General features: G+C 46.4%; 1 protein-coding gene across 2 annotated transcripts in view; it reads left to right on the top strand.

Moving 5' to 3' along the window:
* SLC7A14 (solute carrier family 7 member 14) overlaps positions 1 to 20,263 on the top strand; it is a 152,718-nt gene that overhangs the window by 43,074 nt on the left and 89,381 nt on the right. The window contains exon 2 of one of the 2 annotated variants that reach the window (XM_029074577.2): positions 14,024 to 14,517. In XM_029074577.2, the coding sequence (XP_028930410.1) occupies positions 14,214 to 14,517 (304 nt within the window). In that variant the 5' untranslated portion in view covers positions 14,024 to 14,213. Of the gene's footprint in view, positions 1 to 14,023; positions 14,518 to 20,263 lie in introns of those variants that run through there. The other variant, XM_029074582.1, reaches the window with a different exon arrangement.

Genomic DNA, 20,263 nt, shown 5'->3' with positions numbered 1-20,263 from the left:
GAAAACTCTACGGATCCACTACCAGAACGATTGTAGATGGAGGTGGGGAGTTCTGGAAGAGATGTGTCCATGGAGTAGCTATAGGGTGGAGACAGCTTAACAGCATAAGACAAGAGAGAAGCTAACAATCTAGTTGGGGAGACATGCTACGATAAGTGGCAGGGAGGAGGGAGACCAAAACTGCAACATGTCAATGAGGGAGTGATCCATTTGGGATTAATATCTCCCTCAGGAGGAGTGAGAGAAGTCAGAAGCCGTGAGGTTTTATCGTGTAAACGAACAGCTTTATTTATTCATTCAATCATCTGAGTGCTTACTGTGTGCAGAGCACTGTACTAAGCTTTAGGGGGAGTATAATAGAACAATAAACGGACACATTCCCTGCCCACAATGACCTTACAGTCTAGAGGGGGAGGCAGACTTTAATACAAATCAACAAATTGCAGATATGGACATTAGTGCTGTGGGGCTGGGTGAGGGAAGGGGAACAAAGGGAGCAAATCAGGGTGATGCAGAAGGGGGAGGGAGAAAAGGAAAGGAGGACTTAGTCAGGGAAGACTTCTTGGAGGACATGGGCCCTCAAAAAGACTTTGAAGGCGAGGAGATTCACTGTCTAAGTTTTAAGTCTGAGTAATGTCATTTTCGTCTTGTCTTATGTCATCAAGTCATTTCCGACCCATAGCGACACTACAGACACATCTCTCCCAGAGAGGCCCGCTCTCCATCTGCAATCATTCTGGTAGTGTGTCCATACACTTTTCTTGGTAAAAATATGGAAGTCCACCCTCGACTCTCTCCCTTGCCACTGCTGCCCAACATGGGTGAGTTTTGACTTGTAGCAGATTGCCTTGCACTCACTAGCCACTGCCCAAGCTAGGAATGGATTGGGTAGAGCTCACCTTGACTCTCCCTCCGTAGCCGAGATTGGTGGAGTATTGGAAACTCTCCAGGTGCAACCCTGAGAGGTGAATGTTATTTTACCCAGGGCCAGAGGAGCTGATGAGAATTCTTTCTTAGGTCTCTCTAGAGTTTCACATTCTAGCATGAATTTACCTGGTTTCTTATTCCAGAGGATTCCAGGTAGAATCAGATCTAGGAAAAGTACTGAAAGACAATCTGGTTCCAGGACAGGATCATCTTCAGATTTCACTCGAGAGGCCTGAGAGCCATGGCCTAGCGGCTTGGAGTGGGGACAGGCTTTCCGCTGCTCCCTCAGGAGGGACCGGTCCAGGCACCGACCACTAGCTCAGCAAACGCTTTCCTAGGAAGTGGAACAGAGATGGTTGGCGTCTCTGGGGGTGGGAAATTACTGGGAGGATACTGAGTGGCTGTTGCGAGGCTACTGGGAGGCTGTTGGGAGGCTACTGGGAGGTTACTGGGAGCCTGCTGGGAACTGCCTGGGAGGGAGGCTGTGGGGAGGCTGCTGGGAACTGCCTGGGAGGGAGGCTGTGGGGAGGTTATTAAGAGCTGCCTGGGAGGTTACTGGGAGGCTACTTGGAGGTAACTGGAAGATTACTGGGAGGCTGCTGGAAGGTTATTGGGAGGTTCCTGGGATGCTGCTACAGATGGTGTCTGGTGGGCAGCTGTCCCTTTAAACCCAGGCTCAGTGTACTTGGCTGGCTGGTCTGGCACAATGTCATAACATTTGGGTTTTCAAAATGACTTATATAACACCAGTCTCTTATGTAAATGTAAGATTATCCCAGTGAAAAGGTCCTGGGGTGACTCCGACAGGGATCACAAGGACACAATTGCTATGATTTCTCCATTTATGCATCTCTCCTCTTAGAGCATCTCCCTTTCCTCTGAAGTTATGTAGCATCAAAACAGGCATCAGCTTTGTCACCAGAGAATAATAACTGTGGTATTTCTGCAGGGACAGTCCAAAGACTGAGATAGAGGCTGAGGAAGATACAGTACAGTCAAATCAGCCCTGGTTCCTATCCCATCTGGGGCTCACAGTCAGCTATTTTAGCCCTGATTTACAGATGAGGAAATGGGGGAGCAGAGAATTGACTTGCCCCAAGTCACACAGCCAGGATCCTGATGAAATCTGATACCAGAAAAACTCCCTTAAAAGCCAGTGATCTCTTTTTGTTTCTCATTAGGGCTGGTGGTATAAACTCGTTGGTATCCGTTTGGTGACTTTTCTCTAGCTGAAGGAAACTAGTGAAGAAATTTGCCCAATTGTCATATTTCTCTAAGCTCTTTAATGTTGGATCCTCTCTGGGAGCAGAGCCAGATTAAGGCTTCTATGAGCCTGGATCTGTGGAAACCCAAGGAAACGCTTCCAGGGTCAAAGTTTGCCCCTCAGTCAATGGTATTTATTGAGTGCTTGTGTTGTGCAGGGCTCTGTACTAAACGCTTGGGATGTACAGTACAAGAGAGTTGGTAGATGTGATCTCTGTCCACAAGGAGCCCACCTACCTAGTACATGCACACACATGCACACTAGCATACTCATGTATGTATGTACATATCCACACTCCTCTCCCATCAACACCACTGGTGTTATTTCTAACCCAGGAGCAGTGTCAGTGGGTAAGAATTCATCTAAAAACTGCCAGGGACTTCCCTGAGGGACCCGACCCAGAGATTCCAACAGTACAGAAGCCACTGTGTGGATGGAGCACAGACCTGGAAGCCAGAAGGACCTGGGTTCTAATCCGAGCTCCACCACTTGTCTGCTGTGTAATCTTGGGCAAGCTCACTTCACTTCCCGGGGCCTCAGTTACCTCATCTGTAAAATAGGGATTAAGACTGTGAGCCCCACATGGGACAGGAACTCCATCCAACCTCATATCCTTGTGTCTACCCCAGCACTGCGAACAATGCTTGGCACCCAGTGAGCACATAACAAATGCCGTCATCATCATTACCATCCTCTTCATCAGAGACCAAGTAAGAAATGCTTCCAAAGGAGCACGTGTCAATACCGTGGGATAAAATATATGGGGTGGTCCTTGAGCAGAGAAAATTCTTCCTTCCCCCTTCTGATCTTCAGAAGGTTACATTCTGACTCCATAATGGAAAATGTAGTTGAGAGGAAAGAAAAGATAAAATACCAAAATCACAGAAAGGTGATGAAGCAAAAGTGAACCAAAGTCCCGAGTTTCACTGCTCCATTTGAATCAGACCTTTTTAGAACAATGCTGGGAAACCACTAGATCAAAAAGTCCCTGAGGTCAGGGATCATATCTACCAACATACTCGCTGTACCTCAACCTCATCGATCTTGCCTCCAACCCTTTGCCCACCTCCTCCCTCTAGCCTAGAACTCCCTCCCCCTTCCTATCTGATAGACCACCATTCTCCCTACCTTCAAAGCCTTAATAAAATCCCATCTCCTCCAAGAAGCCTTCCCCAACTAAGCCCTCATCTCCTCTACTCCCTTTCCTTTCTGCCTCACCTACGCATTTAGATCCGTACCCTACCAGCACTTGATATTCACCCCACCTTCAGCCCCGCAACGTTTATGTGCATATCCGTAATTCATTTTAATGTCAGTCTCCCCGCTGCTCTTTGAGGTCAGGGAGCATGTCTACCAACCCTATGGTACTCTCTCAAGTGCTTAGTACAGTGCTCTGTACACTGTAAGCACTCGATAAATACCACTGATTACTTGATCAGGAATTTTATCTCCATTTTAAAGAAGAGAAAACTGAGGCACGGAGAAGCTAAATGGCTCTCCCAAGGTCACAGAACAGTCAAGTGGCCGAGCCAAGCCCAGAACCTACGGCTCCTGACTCTCAGGTCTTTCTTTCCACTAGGCCACACTGCCTTCCAAAATGATGCTGCTACTATTATGTGTTATGATTAAATTAATCAGGACCAATAACAGGAGTCACATCGGACAGAGAAGGTTTTCATACGCACAAAGACCATGAGGACAAGAAGGGACATTTGTTTTTTAGAGTGATTTCACCTTCTAGTATTAACTGTTGCTCAAATCCCATGTATTTAGATTTTTTAAAATCTTCCACCGTGTTATATCCTGGCAGAAATTTGAGAGAAAAGTAGACAACTCAGAATGAAAAATGGGGGCCTTAAAAGTTCTAGGTAGCAGGGACCTATGATCTCTGGGAACTACAATCCCTGTTGACTTAGAAAGTTTGAAAAGTGAGATTAGACTCTCCTCTACAGGGACTCTTTGGCCAATATCCCTGAATTTTCCTAGTGCTGTAGACAACATTACCATCCTCCCTGTCAAAAGCCCACAACCTTGGCATTATCCTCGACACAGCCCTCTCACACAACCCATGTGTTCGCTCTGTCAGTCACCAAATCCTGTAGGTTCTACGTTCACAACTTGGCAAAATTCCCTCCTTTCATCTCCATCAGTCAGTCAATCGCATTTATTGAGCATTTACTGTGTGCAGAGCCCAGTACTAAGTGTTCAGGAGCATACAGTGTAACAACAGAACAGATACATTTCCTGCCCATAATGAGCTTATGATGATCCAAGAAATTATCCTATCCCTCCTGGTTTACCGCATCAGCCTCCTTGCTGACCTCCCAACCTCCTGTCTCTTCCCACTCCAGTCCATACTTCACTCTGCTGCCCGGATCATTTTTCTACAAAAACATTCCGGCCGTGTTTCCCCCCTCGAGAACCTCCAGTGATTGCCCATCCATGTCTACATCAGAAAGAAACGCTTTCGTAGGCTTTAAAGAACTAAATCACCTTGTCCTCGCCTATCTTACTTCACTGATTTCCTACTACGCTATATACTTTTCTCTTCTAACAGCGACCTACTCAGTGTACCATGATCTCGCCTATCTTGCTGCTGACTCCTTGCCCACAACCTACCTCTAGCCTGGAACTCTCTCCTCCTTCATATTCAATAGACCATCACTCTCACTACTTGCAAAGTCTAATTAAAATCATATCTCCTCCAAGTGGCCCTCCCCGGATAAGCCATTATTTCCTTTACTCCCTCTCCCTTCTGTGTCACTCTTGTCCTTGGATTTGCACCATTTAAGCAGTTGATATTCACCCCACTTCAACCATGGAGCGCTTTTGTACATATCCATAATTTATTTCAATATTCGTCTCCTCCTCTAGACTCTAAACTCATTTTGGGCAAAGAACCTGTCTGACAACTCAGTTGGGTAGTAGTCTCCTAAGTGCTTAGTACAGAGTTCTGCCCATAGTAAGCTCTCTATAAAAATTGTCGATTGATTCTTTGATACCGCATGGATAGGGTGTCATTTAAATTCTTAGACAAGGGTTGGACAGACTGGATTTTTGAAAGATAACCAACAGTGGGAAGCCATCAGAGAGAGTATTATAAAGGAATCTGTTTTTCTTTTTGTTGAGCCTCATGCTCAGTTTACTGCTTTGGGAAATTTTTCTTGTTGTCTGCACTTAACCATAGAAAAGAGGCAATTCCCTGAATTTTCCCTTCTGTTTAGAAGGTCTGATGCGTAGTTATCACACGATGCACCTCTCAATGGCCATCGCCAAGACCAAAGAGCTTTCTTGCCTCCTGCATCAAAGAGAGAGACTTCTGCAGCCTGTTTTGGGGAGTGATGTCATTACATGGGAAATGAGCTTGAAGACTAGATGCGACAGCAAGAGGAATTACTCATGCGTGTAAGCATCACTAGCAATTTGAAGAAATACCTTCCCGATAAAGAAGAAAAGTCTGCAAGCATCTGAACTCTGCTTTGATAGCTGCTGTTGTCAGTCCGCACTAATGAAGAGAAATGACTCTGTAGACCTATCAGTAATTAATCATGGCACGGGATAGCGGTGTATGAAACCCTGCTCTAAAATAACCCCCAGGGCTGGAAGTAGAGACTTTTACCGGTTAGAAATTAATTTAGCACTCAGCAGATTAGATTTGGCTTTCTTCCGTGTGCTTCACTTTCTTGAGAAGCAGCATAGCCTACTGGAAAGAGCACAGGCCGGCAAATCAGAGGACTTCGGTTCTAATCGCTCTTTATCACTTTTCTGCTGCTTGACCTTGGGCAAGTGACTTTGTTTCTCAATGGCTTCAGTTTCCTCATCTGTAAAATGGGGATTAAGAATGTTAGTCTCAAGTGGGTCAGGGACTGTGTCCAATCCCATTATCTTGTATCTATCCCAGCGCTTAGTATAGTGACTGGCACACAGTAAGTACTCAAAACCACAGTTTTTATTACTGTTATTGACACTGAGAGATGTCCTCCTGAGCTTTCACATTTTATAGTGGAAAAGTAAGGTATTAGGGAAGAAACCTGCCACAGGAGAATATTTCTTGTTGAGGTTATGGGAGCCTAGAGGTTTGTATACCTTCTGCATGTAGTATCCAGACATGCCCCTCTCCAAGGAGCTAGAAGCTCTTGGAAGCTAGAAATGTAGCCTTGCACAGCAATAACTGCACAAAACAGTAAAAAAAAAAATCACTTTTCATCAATCTTTTAGCTCTGCAGACTTTAGGAAGTCAGAATACCCGTTATTTTCTCTAGCTAAAGGAAACCAGTTAAATAAACTTGGAATGAAAAATGTATCTGCAATTTCTAAACTGCTCTGTTCCCATGAGATTTTTTTGATTCCCATAAAGATGATGGAGCAAGTAATAACCAGCAGCTATTGGAATGTGCTCATCTAAATAGTTTTAATACATGAGTATTTCTTAGAGGGAAAGAAGCCTGGTAAATTTGGCTTCAATCAATCAATCAGTGGTATTTATTGAGCACTTACTGTGTGCAGAGCACTTTGATAATAACAATTATTATCATAATACTACTACTAATAATAATGATGGTATTTGTTCAGTGCCCAGTATGTGTCAAGCACTATTTTAAGTGCTGGAGTAGATACAAGTTAATCAGGTAGGACACAGTCCCTGTCCCACAAGAGGTTCACAGTCTTAATCCCCATTTTGCAGATGAGGTAACCGAGGCACAGTGAAGTAAGTGGTTTGCCCAAGGTCATGCAACAGACAAGTGGCGAAGCCGAGAATAGAACCCAGGTCCTTTTGACTCCCAGGCCCTTGCTCTATCCATTAGGCCATGCTGCTTCTATTGTACTAAGCGTTTGGGAGAGTGTAGTGTAATAGAGCAGGTAGATATGATCCCTGCCCGCAAAGATCTTTGTCTAAGGGTGAAGATAGACATTAATGTAAATAAATTCCAGATATGTACAAAAGTGCTGTGGGGCTGAGGGTGGGGTGAATAAAGAGTGCTAATCCAAATGTAAATCCAAATTGCCAGGTTGGTCTAGTCCATGAAGATTTTTCTTACAGTCTTCAGCATGTTTCAGGAAAGCTTTCAGAAACCTGATTCTGATGGCGTCCTTGAGTAGTTTTAACCAGGGTCGAATTTATCTCCAGGCTCTGACCTTGGATCAGAGCAGAACCCCAGGGTCTACATGAATAATAATAATAACTTTAGTATTTGTTAAGCACTTACAATGTACCAGTCACCGTACTAAGCACTGGATGGAAACGAGCAAATTGGGTTGGACACAATCCCTGTTCCACGCGGGACTCACAGTCTCAATCTCCGTTTTACAGATGAGGCAAGTGATGCACAGAGAAGTGAAGTGACTTGCCCAAGGACATATAGCAGACAAGTGGCAGAGCTGGGATTAGAACCCATGACCTTCTGACTCCCAGGCTCGTGCTTTATCCACTAGAACAGTAGCCCTGGAACTTTCAGGGAAGGGTGTCAGGAAAGTCTAGGATGGGTCATGGCAGGTCTGTTGGAAGACACTGCATGCGCTGCGATTAAAGTAAGGAGTCCCTCTCCGCGGCTTCTGTCCATTTCGCTGAGCGGAAATAGCAGCGAGGAGCTTCTGTTCTTGAAAAGTACTTCCCAGTGAGAAAATCCTTACCATCGTCTTTCAAGCATTCATCACCTTGTCCCCTTCTACCTTGCCTCCCCGATTTCCTACGACGAGGCAGCCCACACGCTTCGTTCCTCTAATGCCAACCCACTCACTGTACCTCGGTCTCATCTATCACGTCGCCGACCTCTCCCCCACGTCCCGCCTCTGACCTGGAACGTCCTCTCTCCTCAAATCCGACAAACAGTGACTCTCCCCACTTTCAAAGCCTTACTGAAGGCTCATTTCCTCCAAGTGGCCTTCCCCGACTAAGGCCTCATTTCGTCTTCTCCCATTCCCTTCTGCATCACCCCTGTACTTGGATTTATACCCTCCATCAGCCCCACAGCACTCATGTACATATTCATTATTTATTCATTTATATTCGTGTCTGTCTCCCCCTCTAGACTGTAAGCTCATCGTGGGCAAGAAAGATGTCTTCCAATTCTTCTGTATTGTACTCTCCCAAGTGCTTAGTACCGTGCTCTGCGCACAGTAAGCGGTCAATAAAAACTATTGATTAATTGATTCTTCCGTCTTCCTCTCTGCTCCGTAAACAGACACTTGACTCAGGAGGAAACAGCAATTCCCAGTGGCTAAAGCCCGGGGCTAGGAGTCAGAGGACCTGGGTTCTAATCCCGGCTCTGCCACTTGTCAGCTGTGTGACCTTGAACAAATAATTTCTCTGTGCCTCAGTTGCCTCATCTGTAAAATGGAGCTTACAGCCTAGAAGGGGGGAGATAGACATTAACAAAAGTAAGCAGGTATCAATATAAACAAATAGAATTATACATATCTACACAACAAAACAAGTAAACAGGCATCGATATAAAAAAATAGAATTATAGATATATGCATCTATACATAACTGCCGTGGGGTGGAGGAGAGGGAAAAGGGAGGGAGTCAAGGTGACGTGGAAGGTGGGGGAGCTGGGGAAAAGGGGGACTTAGTCTGAGAAGGCCTTTCGGAGGAGGTGCGCCTTCAGTAGGTCTTTGAAGGGGCGAAGAGTGATCGTTTTGTGGATCTGATGAAAGAGGATGTTCCAGGCCAGAGGTAGGATGAGGACCAGGGCTCGACAGTGGGACAGGAGAGATGGAAGTACAGTGAGGAGGTTAGCGGCAGAGGAGAGGAGTGTATGGGGTGGGTTGGAGAAGGAGAGAAGGGAGGTGAGGTAGGAGGGGGCAAGGTGATGGACAGCTTTGAAACCAATAGTGAGGAGGTTTTGCTTTATGTGAAGGTTGGTAGGCAACCCCTGGAGATTTTTGAGAAGGGGGGTGACATGCCCAGAACGTTTCTGTAGAAAGATGATCCAGGAAGCAGAGTGAAGTATAGTAAGCTCTTAATAAGTGCCATAAAAAAAAACAAAACAGGAGAGAGTGTTGCCATGGTTCAGTGTTCAAGTGGTCTGTCACCTGGTTCTGGTCCCAGGTGCCTCAAGGGCCTGTTTTTTTATTTGAATCATCCAGCCACTTCAGTTTTGGCTACCCAATTCCATGCCAAGGAAGTACAACCTGTGACCAGAGTCTTTGGAAAGGCTCTGGAGCTGGGGGATTGGGAAAGGTTAGGGATTTCCCCTCTCTCCCTCCACCGTCCCCACCCTCCCGGGAGGAATGCTCTAGATCAGAGGGAACTCGGGTGACTTCCACAAAATAGGGCGCACGTCATTATGTTCAACTCCTTGAATTTACAGTTGAATTTACACAAGTGATTGAACGTGTGTTTGTGTGTGTGCGGGCGTGTGTGGGTGCATTAGACATGACCGTCAAGGAGCAGTGTGGCCTAATGGAACGAGCACGGGTCTGGGAATTAGACTTGGGTCCTAATTCCGGCTCGGCCGTGTACCTGCTGTGTGACCTTGGGTAAGTCACTTAACTTCTGTGGGCCTCAATTCCCTCATCTGCAAAATGGAGATTCAATTTTCGTTCTCCTGCCTACTTAGAATGTGACCCCCAAGTAGGATCTGTTTATCTTGCATCTAATGTAGGGATTAATACATTGCCAGGCACATAGTAAGTGCTGAACAGATACCAAGATTATTATTGTTTATTATTGGGCTGAACGTACAGTGGTTTTGTAGAAGAGTCAATTAATCGGTGTTATTTACTGAGCCTCTACTGAAGGGAAAGCACTGTACTGAGCATGTGGGAGAATTTCCCCAGTCACACATTCCCTCCCCTCAAGGACCTTATGATCTCACAGGTAAGCAGTCTATAAAAATAGTGGGTGATGGAGAAAGAAGAAGGACATATTATCATTCTTCGTTTGTTGTATTTGTTAAGCAATTACTAAGTGCCAGGAACTGTACTAAGCGCTGGAATAGGTACCAGCTGTCCCACAGGGGGCTCACAGTCTTAATCCCCATTTTACAGATTAGTTAACAGAGGCACAGAGCAGCAGGCAAGTGGCAGATCCGGGATAATAATCCAGCTCTTTATGACAGCCAGCCTCAAACTTTAATAATAATAATGTTGGTATTTGTTAAGTGCTTACTATGAGCAGAGCACTGTTCTGAGCGCTGGGGTAAATAGAGTTATCAGGTTGTCCAACGTGAGGCTCACAATCTTAATCCCCATTTTATAGATGAGGTAACTGAAGCACAGAGAAGTGAAGTGACTTGCCCACAGTCACACAGCTGACAAGGGGCAGAGTCAGGATTCAAACCCATGACCTCTGACTCCCAAGCCCGTGCTCTTTCCACTGAGCCACGCTACTTCTCTGACAGACTACGCTGCTTGTCTTAATGAGTAGTGGTACAAATATGTCAGGGTGAAATAGCAGAAGAAATTCTTGAATAGAATTAAATCATGGCATACACAATTTAATTACTGAATTTTACAGCATTCAAATGAAGAGCTATGAATCCTGAAAATGTACCCTGCATAATTGAATATGCAAATAAAAATGTACATATGCCCAGAAATGTTGAGGGCAGGAATAAAACAAATGCCAAGTTCTCGGTAATAATACCAATAATACCATCACACATTCGAACTTATCGTGAATTCAAATGGCAATTGGAAGATTTGCCGAGGCCGGGGGCTTCTTTCCTTACAAATCAGCACCGGATAATAGGAGAAGGGTAGAAAATCACACTCCAGGCAGAAGGTAAGGGTTGGACGGATCGTGAAGGATACCACAGGCCCCCGCTGCACAATCAGGAAGTCAGTCAATCGTATTTTTTGAGCGTTCACTGTGTGCAGAGCACTGTACTAAGCACTTGAGAGAGTCCAAAATAACAGACACATTCCCTGCTGCCCACCGAGCTTCTATTATAGACAGACAAAACGAATAATCCTCTCTGCCCTCCCAGACTGTAAGCTCATTGTGGGCAGGGAATGTTCATTCATTCGTTCATTCAGTCGTATTTATCGAGCACTTACTGTGTGCATCCTGGGGCCAAAGCGCTGTACTAAATGCTTGGAAAGTACAATTTGGCAACAGGTAGTGACAGTCCCTACCCAACAACGGGCTCCCAATCTTCTGTTTACTGTTGTATTAAACTCTCCCAAGTGCTTAATACAGTGCTCTGCACACAGTGAGCCCTCAGTTAATACAATTAAATAAATAAAGAAATTATGGATATGTAGATTAGCACTGTGGGGCTACAAGCGCTGACCATGAACAGAGTACTGTGCTAAATGCTGCGATAAAATGCACGGGCGAGAGTTTCACCTGGCCCCTGCCCCGAGGGTTGATGGTGTGGTTGGACTGAAATGTCTTAGCTTCTTTTATTTCTTAAAATCACATTCCACATGGACAGGAAAGTGGAGATCAGTGGAAGCCTTCTGTGCCGATCACTGCTGCTCCTTACCTCTTGATGTAACTCTTGTCAACGCTCAGAGTCCTTGCAAACACGGACTAATATGGACAAAGTTAGTGTTCGGACACAGACGGTGGAATGAGCGGAGAGCCAGTCCTCTCTTAGTACAAATTAGAGAGTGCGCTAATTTTGATGAACATCCACCACTTTCTCCACGGGTGGATGTAAAAATCGGTAGGTTTACATCGACTCTTGTTGATATTTGTTGATATTACCAAGTTCTTGGTAATAATACCAATGATACCATCACACATTCAAACTCATCCCGAATTCAAATGGCAATTGGGAGATTTGCCGAGGCTGGGAGCTTCTTTCCTTACAAGTCAAGCACCGGATAATAGGAGAAGGGTAGAAAATCACACTCCAGGCAGAAGGTAAGGGTTGGATGGGTCTTGAAGGATACCACAGGCCCCCGCTGCACAATTAGGAAGTCGGTCAATCGTATTTTTTGAGCGTTCACTGTTCTTCTTGTCGAGAAGCAGCGTAGCTCAGTGGAAAGAGCCCAGGCTTGAGAGTCCGAGGTCATGGGTTCGAATCCCGGCTCTGCCACCTGTCAGCTGTGTGACTGTGGGCAAGTCACTTCACTTCTCTGGGCCTCAGTTACCTCATCTGAAAAATGGGGATGAAGACTGTGAGCCTCACGTGGGACAACCTGATGACCCTGTATCTACCCCAGCGCTTAGAACAGTGCTCTGCACATAGTAAGCGCTTAACAAATACCAACATTATTATTATATTTTTGGCACTGCCAAGCCCAGTGATAACGATAACAGTAACTGGGCATTGATTAAGCCCTTACTGTGTTCCAAGCAGTATGTGCTCTGCACACAGTAAGCGCTCGATAAATATGATTGAATGAATGAATGAATGCGCTAAGCACTGAGGTAGTTAGAAGATAATCAGGTTAGACACAGTCCCTGTCCCACATGGGGCTAACAGTCTAAGAAGGAGGGAGAACAGGGACTATGATCCGTTTTTTATAGATAAGAGGTACAGAGAAGTTAAGTGACTTGGCCAAGGTCACACAGCAGACAATGGGGGAGGGGGATTAGAACCCAGGTCCTTCTGACTCTCAGGTCCACGCTGTAGATCCTGTGCTATGTCCTTCTACTATGCCACCCGATGAAATAAAATAAAAGGAGTGCACCTAAAACTCCCATTTGAGCCTGAAGTGGAACAAGGATTGACACCAAATTCCCGCCAAACCAAACTGTCACAGTTCACCTGACTCTGTAATTAATCCACGTCCAGCAAAGGTGCCGAGAATTGACAAGAGTTACGTCAAGTGCTAAGGAGCGGCATTAATTAGCATTATTAATACCTAAGGATTGTGTAGGCAGAAGGATTCAAAAAGAAACTTTTGATGAATCACTAGCCAGATGAACGTCAGCTCAGCATCAATGTTCGATCCTATAAAGTGCTTAGTACAGTGCTCTGCGCCTAGGATGCAGTCAGTAAATACCATTGATCAATACCATTAATTAAGCCCATCATTGGGCCGGGATTGTCACTATCTGTTGCCTAATTGATCATTCCGAGCGCTTAGTACAGTGCTCTGCACATAGTAAGTGCTCAATATTGAATGAATGAATGAATATGTGACGCTGGGCAAGTCACTTAACTTCCCTGGGCCTCAGTTACCTCTTCTGTAAAATGGGAATTAAGACTCCAAACCCCATGTGGGACAGGGACTGTGTCCAACCTGATTTCCTTATATCTACCCCAGCACTTAGAACAGTGTTTGGCACATAGTAAGTGCATGGCTCGGTGGAAAGAGGACGGGCTTTGGAGTCAGAGGTCATGGGTTCGAATCCAGGCTCGGCCACTTGTCAGCTGTGTGACTTTGGGCAAGTCACTTAACTTCTCGGTGCCTCAGTTACCTCATCTGTAAAATGGGGATTAAGACTGTGAGCCCCACGTGGGACAACCTGATTACCCTGTGTCTACCCCAGGGCTTAGAACAGTGCTCGGTACAAAGTAAGCGCTTAACAAATACCAAGCACTGTTAGACACCATCCATGTCCCACATGAAACTCCAAGAACCCAGGATGGATGATTCTTCTCCATCATCAACTTCTGGAGACGAAAGAAGCAGTGTGGCTCAGTGGAAAGATCCCGGGCTTGAGAGTCAGAGGTCATGCGTTCGAATCCAGGCTCTGCCACTTGTCAGCTGTGTGACTGTGGGCAAGTCGCTTCACTTCTCTGAGCTTCAGTTCCCTCATCTGTAAAATGGGGATGAAGACTGTGAGCCCCATGTGGGACAACCTGATCACCTTGTACCACCCCCCCAGCGCTTAGAACAGTGCTTTGCACTTAGTAGGCGCTTAAGAAATACCATCATTATTATGGTCTCATTCACCCCTTCCCTTGTCTCTTGTTTTTTTCCCAGGCCTCGGCAAAGAATTCAGGTGAGAAACAGAATCGGCCCGCTGAGAATGTGTCTTAAGATCTCCCGGGGCCTTCCATGAGAGAAGGCAGTGACTACTTGGGCTCTGAGCTCTGTTAAATCCATTGGCGGAGCGCCTGGGGAGTTCCCACGAATCAGTCGACGTCAGCCTCTCCCCCTCCATCGTCTCAGGATGAGCGGCTTCTTCGCCTCCATGGCCCCGCGGCGGGTCCAGTGGGGGGCCGCTTGGTATGCTGTCCACTCCAGGATCCTACGCACGAAGCCCGTGGAGTCCATGCTGGAGAGCACCGGGACCACCACGTCTCACGGGACCAAGCTCGCCCAGGTGCTCACCACGGTGGACCTGATCTCCCTGGGGGTGGGCAGCTGCGTGGGCACCGGGATGTACGTGGTGTCCGGCCTGGTGGCCAAGGAGATGGCGGGCCCCGGGGTCATCGTGTCCTTTATCATCGCGGCCGTCGCTTCCATTCTATCAGGTGAGTGTGACGGTCCCGGGGTGAAGCCGACGGGTCTCGGCCTCGCCCGCCCTCGATTTTCACCCTCCCGCTGTCCCGAGGTTGGCAAGAGAGCCGGGAAGTGATGGACGAACCATCGGATCGATCGATCGATCGTATCTGTTGAGCCCTGACCGTGTGCAGAGAGCTGTACTAAGCTCTTAGGAGAGCATGATATAACAGAGTTGGTGGACGCAATCCAAGCAGAGCGGCCTAGTGGATAGAGCGCGAACCTGGGAGTCAGGAGGACCTGGGTTCTAATCCCGGCTCCGCCACCTGTCTGCTGTGTGTGACCTTGGGCGAATCACTTCACTTCTCGGGGCCTCGGAGAGATCATCTGTAAAAGGGGATTAATAATAATAATAATATTGATGGTATTTGTTAAGCACTTATTACGTGCCAAGCACTGTTCTAAGCGCTAGGGTAGATACAAGGTAATCAGGTTGTCCCACGTGGTACTCACAGTCTTAATCCCCATTTTACAGATGAAGGAATTGAGTCACAGAGAAGTTAAATGACTTGCCCAAAGTCACACAGCTGATAAGTGGCGGAGCGGGGATTAGAACCCATGACTGATTCCCAAGCCTGGGTTCTTGGAGTTTCATGTGGGACATGGATGGTGTCTAACCTGATTAGCTTCTATCTACCCCAGCACTTACTACAGAGCTGGAACATAGTAAGTGCTTAACAAATACCATAAAAAAAAGTGCTTAAACGACTTGAGCCCAGAACACCAAAGAGGCAGAAAGAGTGCTGGAAATTTTATATTTGCAGCCCCAAGAAGGCAGTGTTGCCAGTCTAGTGATTGAATTACCAGATTTTTTAAAATCTTCATTTTATTGCTCCAATCATGCCCCGTGTCCAACCTGATTCGCTTCTATCTACCCCCGATGCTTACCACAGGACCTGGTACAAGATAAGCACTTGACAAATACTATTAAAATAAAAAAGCTTACTCTTGGGAAAGTACGATACCAGGAAGTTGGTAGAAACAATCCTTACCCACAGGGAGCTTACTTACATTCTACGTAGCTTCTCAGGCTGCAGTCTGATCGGCCCTAGCGAAGATCGGCACAGTTCAATCCCTGGTAGCCACGAGGACGAGTGTGGATTTCAGCAAACAGCCCTTAACTAGGCAGCCCGTAGCTGAGATGAGGCAAGAGTGTCTGACTTCTGAGCAGACAGGAGCCAAAACAGTATTTATCGAGCACTTACTGAGTGCAGAGCGCTGAACTAAGCACTGGGAGGGAACACACAGGTCGGAATTAGACACGGTCCTCGTCCTTCAGGTGGGTCACGGGGAACTGGCTCACTGATCTGGAAGTCGATATAGACGCCGTGCAAGAAAGAACTCGATCCCTGGAAGACATGTAAGAAGAGGGGAGGTTCTGAAACAGAGACATGGGTTCCCATGGATTCTTTGGCGAACGGACGAGGAGGAAGTGATTACAGACAAAATATTCATTGCCTGAGTAGCATGCCTCGACCCCAGATAAGTGACCGGGAAAAGTAGCGGTTATGTTTTGCGTGTTCAATAGGAAAATGTTCCTCGTTGCCGGTTCTTTCACTTGTCTGACGATTATGTTTTGGTTTTGTTGATGTGGCTCTTGTTTTCCTGGAGAAATCTGCTCGGGCCTATCTTGAGTTAGCCTTGAAGAGGTGGAGATGACCCAGATGGCATTTTGAGATCTCATATTAGTGATCCATTAGATGGATTTTACGAAATATTCCAGGCCTTGCCAAGCAATTCTTAGGAAAGTAATTATGCCAGGTCGTTGCACTCCGTTTCTTTCCTGAAATGAAACTATCCCCTTGTAGAGCGGGGCAAAAATGAGGAGGGCAACAGACCCAAACAGCTGCCTAGCAATTAATCAAGAAATCGTTCCTATTGACTGAGCACTTACTATGTGCAGAGCACTGTACTAAGCACTTGGGACCTACAGTCTAGAGGGTGAGGCAGGCATCAATATGAATAAATAAGTTACAATATAAACTGATTCTCTTCCCCTCTTCAAAACCCTACTTAAAACTCACCTCCTCCAAGAGGCCTTCCCAGACTGAGCTCCTCTTCTCCCTCTACTCCCTCTACCACCCCCCCTTCACCTCTCCGCAGCTTAACCCTCTTTTCCCCCCATTTCCCTCTGCTCCTCCCCCTCTCCCTTCCCATCCCCTCAGCACTGTACTCGTCCGCTCAACTGTATATATTTTCATTACTCTATTTATTTTGTTAATGAAATGTACATCGCCTCGATTCTATTTAGTCGCCAATGTTTTTACGAGATGTTCTTCCCCTCGACTCTATTTATCGCCATCGTTCTCGTCCGTCTGTCTCCCCCGATCAGACCGTAAGCCCGTCAAACGGCAGGGACCGTCTCTATCTGTTGCCGACTTGTTCATTCCAAGCGCTTAGTACAGTGCTCTGCACATAGTAAGCGCTCCATAAATACTATTGAATGAATGAATGAAGATATGTACATAAGTGTTGTGCGGTTGGGGCTGGGGCAAATACCAAGTGTCCAAAGGTCACAGATCCAAGTGCATAAATGATGCAGACGGGAAAGCAAGCTGGGGAAAAGGGGGCTTAATCGGGGAAGGCCTCTTGGAGGAGATGTGACCTGGGTTCTAATCCTGACTCCGCCACATGTCTGCTATATGACCTTGGGTAAGTCACTTAACTTCTTGGGGGCCCCAGTTACCTCATCTGTAAAACGGAGATTAAGAGTGTGAGCCCCATGTGGGACAAAGAATGTGTCCTACCTGATTAGGTTGTATCCACCCCAGCACTTAGAACAGTCCTTGGCACGTAGTAAGCGCTTAACAAATACCATTCTTCTTCTTATTCTTATTATCTCCTAGCAAAAAAGCAGCATTTCTTAGTGGATAGAGCACGGTCCTGGGAGTCAAAAGGATTCCTCCAAGAAGTCTTCCCTGATGAAGCCTTCCTCTTCTCTCCTCCCACTCCCTTCACTTGCTCCTTCATTCATCCTCCTCCCATCCCCATAGCACATATATATATGTACATATAGACATATGTACATATATATATATGTGCTATGAAGCAGCGTGGCTCAGTAGAAAGAGCCCGGGCTTAGGAGTCAGATGTCATGGGTTCGAATCCCGGCTCCACTACCTGTCAGCTGTGTGACTTTGGGCAAGTCACTTCACTTCTCGGTGCCTCAGTTATCGCATCCGAAAAATGGGGATTAAGACTGTGAGCCTCACGTGGGACAACCTGATTACCTTGTATCTCCCCCAGCGCTTAGAACAGTGCTCGGAACATAGTAAGCACTTAACAAATACCCACATTATTATTATTATTATTATATCTGTATATATGTGCAATTTATTTATTTATATTAATGTCTGTCTCCCCGACTAGACTGTGAGTTCGTCATAGGCAGGAATGTGTCTGTTCATTGTTATATAGTCCTCTCCCAAGCACTTAGTACAGTGCCTTGCACACAGCAAGCACTCAATAAATACGATTGAGTGGATGAGGGAAAAGGACCTGGGTTCTAATCCTTACTCCACTACATCTCTGCTGGGTGACCTTGGGCAAATTACTTCACTTCTCTGTGCCTCGGTTCCCTCATCCGTAAAATAGGGATTGAGACTGTGATCGCCATGTGGGACAGGGGCTGTGGCCAACCCGATTTGCTTGTATCCAGCCCAGCGCTTAGCACGGTGCCTGGCACATAGTAAGTACTTAACAAGTACCGCAATTATTATACCTATCCTGGTGTGCACAGAACAGACGGAGGGCAGGCAGAAAGTCCTTCGGTAACGGTGTGTGGGAATGCTAAGGGGATGTCGAGGGCAGTGACCAGATGTTTCAGTGGGCCACAATTTTCTTTTCCCTATTTTGATCTGCCAGATCGGTGGGAAGAAGGGGAAAAGGAACTTAGTTCCTGGACCTCCAGATTCCTTGAGCCCCGTTTCACTGGCTAGAAGGACTGCCTATTTCAGTCATTTCGTGCACATCTTTCCAACTCCTTAAAAATCTCCAATGACTGTCCATTCCTCTCCATATCAAGCAGAGATCACTCCCCACTCATTCAGCTCCTTCTGCCCCCCATCTAAAATTATGGTATTCATTAAAAGCTTACCTTGTGCCAAGCACTGCTCTAAGCGCTGGAGTAGATACAATTTAATCAGGTTGGACATAGTCCCTGTGTCCCACATGGGGCTCACAGTCTTAATCCCCATTTTACAAAAGAGGTTATCTGAGGCACAGAGAAGTTAAATGACTTGCCCAAGGTCACCCAGCAAACATAAGAGAAGCAGCACGGGTCAGTGGAAAGAGCCCGGGCTTGGGAGTCAGAGGTCAAGGGTTCGAATACCGACTCTGCCACTTGTCAGCTGTGTGACTGTGGGCAAGTCACTTCACTTCTCTGGGCCTCAGTTCCCTCATCTGAAAAATGGGGATTAAGATTGTGAGCCCATGTGGGACACCCTGATGACCCTGTATCTACTCCAGCGCTTAGAACAGTGCTCTGCACATAGTAAGCGCTTAACAAATACCAACATTATTATATGCTGAACCAGGATTAGAACTCAGGTCCTTCTGACTCCCAGGCCCATGCTCTATCCACTAAGCCTTTCTGCTATCCTCACTCCTCTCCCACTATACCCCAGCTTGCACACTTTGCTCCTCAAACCAACCTATTCACTGTGCTTTGATCTTGTCTCTCTCACATCAACGTTTTGCTCACGCTCTCCTTTCTGTCTGAAACTCCTTCCCTCTTCTCACCTTCCATATCACTGCTCTCCTCATTTTGTGAGATCTTCCCTAATTAATCTCTCATCTCCCCACCCGACTCCCATTCCCCCATTTTCCCTCCACATAACCGCTTCCTCTTCACTCTGACAATAATGTAAAAATCTTTGTACTTTCTCGCTTCCCCCTACCTGTAATTCATTTTACTTTCTGCCTCCGACGCTACATCGTAAGCTCTTTGATGGCAGGGATCATGTCTACTAACTCTCTTGTACCCTTGCAAGCATTTAGTAAAGGGCTCTGAAGAGTAAACACTTAATCAACACTTTTAATTGATTGCATTGATTTTAATTGATTGATAGAGTTTCCAGTACTTTATCCGTCTCGACTACGAGAGGGAGAGTCAAGCAGAGGCCTGTCCGTTCCATTCCTAGCTTGGCCAGTGGCTAGCGAAGTGGAAAGCAATCTGCTACAAGTCAAAACTCACCCATGCTGGACAGCTGCGGCATGGGAGGGAGTCAAGGGCGGAGACTTAGGTTTATTCAGTTATTCAATCGTATTTATTGAGTGCTTGCTATGTGCAGAACACTCTACTAAGCGCCTACTGCGTGGAAGGAGACAATGGTCAACCACTTTTATATTTTGACCAAGAAAGCTCTATGGATCCACTACTAGAATGACTGCAGATGGAGGTGGGTCGTTCGGGGACAGAAGCGTCCTTGGCGTCGCCGTGGGTTGGAGAAGACTCGACAGCCTAAGACAAGACAGGATTGAGAGAGAAGTAATGTGGCCTAGTGGAAAAAGCACGGGCCTAGGACCAAAATTTTAATCCCAGCTCTGCTAAGTGATCACTGCGTGATCTTGTACAAGTTACGTAACATCTCCGTGCTTCCGTTTCCTCTTCTGTAAAGTGGGGATTCAGTACTTGTTCTCCCTTCTTTTTAGACCGTGAACCCCGTGTGCGACAGGGACTGTGTCCAACCAGTTAACGTGTACCTATCTATTCCAGCA

Source organism: Ornithorhynchus anatinus, chromosome 1 (assembly GCF_004115215.2).
Source record: "Ornithorhynchus anatinus isolate Pmale09 chromosome 1, mOrnAna1.pri.v4, whole genome shotgun sequence".
Lineage (NCBI taxonomy): Eukaryota > Metazoa > Chordata > Mammalia > Monotremata > Ornithorhynchidae > Ornithorhynchus > Ornithorhynchus anatinus.
This window is presented reverse-complemented; position numbering and strand designations above follow the sequence as displayed.